Here is an 8,444-nt window from a genome sequence, read left to right as displayed (position 1 = left end):
CGGAATATTGGTAGTCTATGCATTTCTCTTCTATTTCTACAATTTTCTTTTCTTCAATCTCGAAAAATTTAATGCAGTATCCACATGATGCTGCAATTTCGTTTTTTGACAACGTAGTAACATCCTCAAATATTTCCGTAAATTTTGCTAAATATGTGATGCAGCGAGAATCTCCAAACACTAGGATTTCACCTGATTTGGTAACCACAACAACCTTATCCTCGTCCATTACTGTCATTCCAGAACAATAGAGTTGGAGATTCTCTGATGTGTCATGTGACCTCTCTCTGCGTTTTATACGATTAGAAGGACTTACACTTAATCTGCCAAAGATATCCTCAACGTCAATGTAGGAATGAACGTTGCATAATGATGACGTGACATGCCGTGTTTGTTTCCTTGGCGTATTCGTTAACGTGTAATGTTTAGTAACATCGATACACGAGGAACAACGGCGTTTTTCTCTAATAGTCCTCTCAAATGAAATATCGGGACAGCTGTAACAAAGATCACTATATTCAGACGTGTCAGATTGGGATGACTTTTCCTCCTTACAGGAATTCGAATAAAGGTCAATCGTGTCTTCATCTAACGTAGGACTCTCCCTGAAAGAATTTCTATCGGTGGTGTTTTCGTATTCACAGTCTAAGTCACTCACAGCTTCATAGGTATCCTCTACAAAACTTTGATTTACATAACAATAACCATCACTCTCCATCACGGAAAAGTAAGTGTTTATGCACTTAACATGTACTTCCTATACACTGAAAATAAAGGAATTCGCATGACATTTTTAAAAACTCCAATTCAACGAAAAATAGTCTGATCTGCGAGATGATTATACAGCTCGTGTCAAAAATATCTGTTCGCACAATGCGCATTCTGCTATAAAGTATGTGTGTATTGTTTGTTATGTCGAATTTGTGTGAAATTAATGTGAACATATTTTATTGTATTAATATACAGAGCGAGTAGTTAAAAGTTCTATCAACTTAGAAAACTCTCCCCAATTTAAATGTAACAATTATAATTCTATCATGTAAATTCATCGCAGCAAAACAAATCAATTACATGTATTTAATATAATATTTGGGGTTTTAGGAATTTTTTAAAAAAGAATATTATTCATTAAATGCGGATAAAGTTGATGATAAGGAAAATGATGTCTGGATTTGGCGGAAAGGTTTTCTCGAAAATAAACTTTTGGTTTAGTAAAAAAAAAAACGTTCATACTTAAAATGTAGAATTGAATATGATTGAGGGAATATAAACCTATGTAATCACAGATAAAAGATACTTTAATCTCAGAATAATTTTTATTACTCTGTTCATATCTTTAAAAATCCGAAAATTTCAAAATGATATGAAAGCAATACAAATTTCTGTTGAACAGTTTCTATTGCACTTTAGCATTCAAATACTTATGCATTACATAAGCGCTGAAATAATACTCGGCTTGTTTTCGAGTGGAGCTGTACAATCTTGTGAAGTGGAGTTTTTGTATGGATAAGGATACATTACGTAAGTTTACGAGGAATTTTAGGTCGTCTTCATGTATATCATAGTGTTTCTCATACTGGAATGCCGAAAATGTGAGGTTATACAAGGATTCCCTAAAAACCTAGCCCGCGTGGCAAACACAGAAACAACATTGTTGACACTGCACATATCTAAAATGTTCGCGTGTATCATAACCATCTCCCTAAATTTACGTTTCCTTGCTATTTTGCCATTATGGTGATTTAGAAAACTATCGTCGAAATTTTGAAAATTCGTCCCCTAACCACGAATACAAAACTCATAACAAGATAATGTCCGTGACATTTGCAAGTTTGATACATGTAGTAATTTGTTTAAAATCAGATTTAATGGTGTTTAAAACACGTCAATCTGACGCTATGCACGGCCTTTCCAAACATAAAGCTAGTACATGTATGGATGAATAGATAGATAGGTTCATGCATTTACTTCAGTCAAATTGAAAAGAAAAAAATATTCTTTTCATAAATCCCACCTCCATCTTCAAGCAACAAACAATTCAGTGGGAGATCCAGCACCGTACACACCCCTCCATTCTCACAAATATAATCCATTTCTTTTTATAGAAATATGTTCTCAGACACTAATTAAATGTATACGTCTTACTTTTTCATAATTCAGTAGTTTCAGGGGGTTTGCCTCTACCAGGACTTCGCCCTCCGTCCACTAGGGGCCTCAAGATAGCCCCCAGACACCCAGCAATGTACGGCGTCCTCCCCTTTAGAAATTCCTGGATCCGTCACTGCATTTATTCCTTGAATAACCTATTTGCTGCGAATGTTTCTTTTTCTAAGTTAAATTTCGTGTTATCGCTGGAAATAGTTCACCATTACTGGACAATACAGGGAAATCCATACTTTCATAATGAAAAAATGTGCACCCATAGCAAAAGGAAAGACGCATTAAATCTCCACGCAATACATTATATCATACATTTAGCCTTTATATCATACATTTATCCATTATATCATACATTTATCCATTATATCATACATTTAGCCTCCACGCAATCCATTATATCATACATTTAGCCTTTCAAGTACACTTTATTATGTTGTTGTTTTGATTTTTCATTACTTTTTCAAAATGATCTTTTTTCCCTCAAAATTCAACAGGAGGAAAATTCAAAATATGAATGTCAAATATAAGTTCCAAAAATGACAAAGTGCAGAATCCTTTCATTCATGGAACCTGATGACGTGCACTTAGTCTACCTTAATGCATGTAAATATACTAGTCTCCTTGATATAAAACTTTTGGCTTGAAAATTGTAAACCAAATACCCTGAATGTATAAAGTTATTAAAATAGTTGAAGTTCAATATTTGTTAAAAATTTAATTTGTTCAGAATTTTAGAAGTAAATTCCAAAAACTAAGCCTAACCTTTATTTAGTTTATATTCTTTGTATTATAGTGTGCAGCATTATCATATAAAATGATATAAAGTTCGGCGAGGTTAAACCAAACTCTTCCGACTTCAGTCGCGAGGACAAGGTTCATATAGCAGGCTATACAGTATAACTGACTATACTGGTCAGGAATACAAAGCCCCCGAATCTTTACATGTAACTAACTTCCTAGGACTAGATATGTCCTTTGCTGTCATAGTGCCACCACTTATAAATATTTCAATTCAAATAAACTGGGAAAAAAAACTAATTATATCATAAGTAAACATTTTCAAGTGATATATTTTATTACAGCACTAATAAAAAAGCACAGCCAGATTCAAACTTTCTAATTAAAACGCATCATCACATTGAATGCCACTTGTAATGTAAGATAGTCTAAGGGAAGTAACTCTAAATTCATGCATTGGTTAAAATCGACCGGATGGTAGACGTGTATAGTGCACAAGGTTTTTGGCGTAATCTGAGCAAAATTATATATATATATATATATATAATAGGAGTAAAGGGACCTAATTAAAAAGCTAATTAAATTCTCGGATGCTTGCTTCAAACTCTCAAAACTTCAGTATCGTGATAATGCATTAAAAGTTTTCCCAATCGAAAGCCAGAATAAAGTTCTGTTTTGTAATAAATAAATTGTTTACCTGACTTCACAGAAACTGTGAAAAAATAAGTCCAACTTCCGGCTGCCATCGTTAAACCTAGACCATTTGCTCCATGCAATTTTCCTTCATTACGTTGGATTTTACGCATCCGTCATCCGTTGCAGTCCATCTTAAGTTTATATTTTAAAATATAGGTACTTGTGGTCACCCTCACAATATTTGAACGAATGTTGATCGTCCGTTTCGGCATATCAGATTCGTTTTCATCAGCTATTAGCTTCGAGTTCAAACGGGTCAATCATATTTGAAGCCGATATTTAAACTAAATTTCCGCAGCAAAAGTAGTAATATTATCCAATCGTCTTGCACCTTTTAAACTTGGGTCATTCAGTGCTGAACTCCCATAATGCATTTCAATATGGTCGACCCGTTTGAACAATCTCTACCAAGAGTTATCGTTCCCGCTACGCTCCACAAATACCTCTGTCAACGTCTAAAAATCATATCAAAACGTACTAAAACTAACTTAGCATATCAAACTGTAATGATCATATCTAAGCAAATCAAACACTTGTCTGAATTTTATAAACGTAGAAGCTGGTAAATATGAGACACCTGAGCGAATTAAAAGGTTTTATATAAATATTCATTCATCCAATAACACTAGAATAATCATGGAATTCGTTGTTTTTGTGAACTTACTGTAAGATTTTAAGCTTAACACTAAAACTTGTAAAATCATACTTTATTATGCAATAGGTAGAAATAAGTTTTGCCAAGAATCTTGACATTCAGACGTTGACAGAGGTGTTGTAGCGCAGCGTAATACGCCCTCTGGTGAGAGATTGCCGTTTGAACTCGAAGGCTGATAGCTGGTGAAAATGAATCTGATCTCCCGAAATAGACGACCAACAGTCATTTCAATATTGTGAGGGTGGACACAACCCGTTATATTTTAATAGGTAACCCTAAGATGAACTGATATGGATGACGGATGCGTAAAAACCAACGTAATGAAGAAAAATTACATGGAGAATACGGTGTGGGGTTAACGACGGCGATCTACTTCTCGGAAGTTGGAATTATTTTTCAAAGCTTCTGCGAAATCAGGTAAACGATTTATGTATGTCAAGAAAGAACAACATTCTGGTTTTCGACTGAGAACTTTTTTTAATGCATTATCACGATAATTACCGGAGTTTTGAGAGTTTAAAGCAAGCAACCGAGAAGTTTAAGGCTGATTTGTTAGCTACCATCACTATATATACTCTATATACCAGTTTGCTCAGACTGTCAAAACCCTGTGGTATAGTGAGTACTATACTAGAACATCACCTCTACATAGTGAGTACTATACCGAAAATATCACCTGTATATATAGTGAGTACCATACCGAAAATATCACATATATATATATTCACCCGATAAGATATCTTATTTTGTTTGATTAATATAAATACAATTCGTTTCCCCGGTTTCAAGGCTCTGACCTTGAGTTCCTTTATTTAACCTTGAGTTACTTGTTTAGCCATAGCGAGGATTCCCAGGATTGCGATTGTTGTTTGACCTTCAATACTTCCTAATTATGTTAGAACATCATAAAAAATCATTATAATTATGAAATTTTATAGCTCTTTCTCTCTCTCTCTCCCTCTCATTTTTAAAATTTTAAAATAAAAAAAGGGGGGATGATAATAAGGAAAAAAATGTATTGACCTTGAAGACTAGTATTTTATTAATATATCATCTTAAGACCTCTAAACTATGGTAAAACATTATTCTAAATCAACATAAATTCGGATTCGCATAGCTCTTTATGTTGCGATATCAGAATTTCTAGAATGCGGCTTCAATTTGTCTGACCTTGAAAAATATATTACCTTGAAAAATAATATTGAATCTTTTTCCTTAGACTTCTCTCCCATTCACCTATTCGATTGTTGATTTTAATGCTAGATCAGTGTCCTTTGATTGACTTTGTTTGTTGTTTAATCGTGTTCTTCTGGCAATCATTATTTTTCACTGTTCACCATATCCGAATCATCAATGGTATGGACTACCTAATATTGTTTTGAACTTAATCACTCCATATCATTATCTTCCCACCATTTTATTCCATAATCACATTGTTTTGTAAGTTTTCCCTCTAAATTTTTCTGATTTCTGTAATTTTTCAAGAATAATTTTATTTTCATCCCGACCCGACCATGGTACAAACTCTCTAAACCATAGTCAGTAAACACGCTTTACAACGTAACCACCACCATTTTTATCACTCAGTACAATAGTGTATCACTCTTCTCACCAATGTAGTTTATCGATACTTGTCGTTTTTGTGTGTTATTTGTTTATGTAAGATATGTCTCTTGATAAAGACGCGGGTTGCGTCGAAAATTTGAGTTTTAAATAACCAACAGTGTCGTGGCCTTTTCAGTGCTTTTATAAATTTCTTTACTGGCCTTGTATCTTCTCAGATCCGACACTTTAAGAAAGTAGGGTGTTGTTGGGTTTTTGTGCTTTTATATATATATATATATATATATATATATATAGTGATTACCATACCGAAAATATAACCTGTATATAGTGAGTACCATACCGAAAATATCACCTGTATATAGTATTATACCGAAAATATCACTTATATTTAATATATATAGTGAGTACCATACCGAAAATATCACCTGTATATAGTGAGTACTATACAAAAAATATAACCTGTATATAGTGAGTACCATACCAAAAATATAACCTGTATATAGTGAGTATTATACCGAAAATATCACATATATATAGTGAGTACCATAATGAAAATATAACCTGTACATAGTGAGTACTATACAAAAAATATCACCTGTATATAGCGAGTACCATACCGAAAATATCACATATATATAGCGAGTACCATACCAAAAAATATAACCTGTACATAGTGAGTACCATACCCAAAATATCACCTGTATATATAGCGAGTACCATACCGAAAATATCACATATATATAGTGAGTACCATAATGAAAATATAACCTGTACATAGTGAGTACTATACAAAAAATATCACCTGTATATAGCGAGTACCATACCGAAAATATCACATATATATAGCGAGTACCATACCAAAAAATATAACCTGTACATAGTGAGTACCATACCCAAAATATCACCTGTATATAGCGAGTACCATACCGAAAATATCACCTGTATATATAGCGAGTACCATACCAAAAAATATAACCTGTATATAGTGAATGCTATACCGAAAATATCACCTGTATATAGGGAGTACTATACCGAATATAGAGCACACCACCTGAGACCTAGACGGTGGCTACCAATACCGAATACATCACTTAGAATATGGATAGTGGGTACCAATACTGAACTAATCATATGGGACAGGTATAGTGAGTACGTTACCGAACGCATTGCCTGGGATCCGAAAAATGGGTCACGTACCGACCCCCCCCCACCCCCCCCCCCCCCCGCTGATACCTGGAAAGTGGGTACTGTATTCAGAACAGATGTGGTCTCAAAACGCAAATATGACCTGATTGCAGAATAATTATTCCCATAATCTAGAATCTGTATTCTGAGGTGACACCCCATCCCAAGTAAGAAAGATGACACCTACAACAAAGGCTTACGAGATGTAAATCGAAGTCCTGGATAGTGATGGAATGAGTTAATATTATACCCTAACCTCTGTATAGAAATACTCCTCTCTTTTCCTCAAGTTTTAAGATTTAAAAGAAACTGCATTTGAGTGCAGTTAAACGTTTCCAAGAAAGGTAACTCATCTAGAGTTAAACATATCTCTCTTGCTGAAACAGACAATTTACGTTTCAATGAACTGAGCATCACACATTTGTGCAAGAAATACATGTACAACGGCCTCATAAAATTATGGTTCGGACCACAGGACCTCTGATTTTTTTTCTCTCCGGAAAAGTGATTATATTTGGTATTTAAAATTATAAATGCCAAGATGCTTTTAAAATGTGTACTGTATTATGATGAATTGTCATAACCCTTCAACCTTGTTATTTTATTATGCATTATTTCTGTATCTTGGTGCATTACATTTGTGCATTAGAATTAATTATCATGATAAAGTACAAAACGGAATATTAAATCGTGTAAACTTCCGCAGAAACACTATATTCCGACAGTCGAACCTGAAAATTCCGGCGCAGACCGGATAAATATTTCTCAGATTAAATTAAACTTTTTTTAATCAGTGACTTTGATCTTTTTAAAAAGATGTATGCCTTTTCACTATATGAGCAACAGAACCCCTGATCCAGAGGGCTATAATTTTACAATTATTACAGGGGTTTAAAATCACAACTTTTGGTTATCATGACTATGGAAGCACTTTGTCTGGTAGGTATCAGAAAGTTATTAAGGAAGATTCGTGAAATACTGCATCATTTTTGTGAGTTGAACTTCGTTCAACTTCCTAAGTCACCGGGTGCAGCGCGCATGGATATATTGCAAGGGTCTTTTGGGTGAGCTGCATCACACCTTCACCTTTCTTTGATAGATACCAGACATAATAGAAGAAGTTCACAAAACATGTACTCCTTCCTATGTTCAAAACTTAATTCCAATACAGAAAATTTGTTTCGTTAAATGTAAACAGCATTATATGAAGCAGAGGTATGGAATTTTTTCAAATGTTTGAGAGGTACCAGTCCCGGTCTTGCGTTCTTTACTTTGATTTAAAGTTGAAGCCCTGTTCCTCTGGGGGTTAAGAACCACAACATTCACAAATTTTGATACTGTTACCCTATAGTTCCTATACATGTACCGATATTTACATGTATCAGATGTGGTCAACATTGAGAATAAGTTTAAGATATTTAAAATCATTGTTTGTGTACATCAC

General features: G+C 34.1%; 1 protein-coding gene across 1 annotated transcript in view; it reads right to left on the bottom strand.

Moving 5' to 3' along the window:
• The window catches only part of LOC130051297 (uncharacterized), a 5,083-nt gene extending 2,675 nt beyond the window's left edge, over positions 1-2,408 (bottom strand). The window contains exons 1-2 of the mRNA XM_056153143.1: positions 2,146-2,408; positions 1-764 (exon numbers count right to left, since the gene is read on the bottom strand). The exon at positions 1-764 is cut by the window's left edge and continues 2,675 nt beyond it. Coding sequence (XP_056009118.1) covers positions 1-718 — 718 coding nt within the window. The 5' untranslated portion in view covers positions 719-764; positions 2,146-2,408. The remainder of the gene's footprint in view (positions 765-2,145) is intronic.
• Between the last annotated feature and the right edge of the window lie 6,036 nt (positions 2,409-8,444).

This window comes from Ostrea edulis, chromosome 1 (assembly GCF_947568905.1).
Source record: "Ostrea edulis chromosome 1, xbOstEdul1.1, whole genome shotgun sequence".
Classification (NCBI taxonomy): domain Eukaryota; kingdom Metazoa; phylum Mollusca; class Bivalvia; order Ostreida; family Ostreidae; genus Ostrea; species Ostrea edulis.
This window is presented reverse-complemented; position numbering and strand designations above follow the sequence as displayed.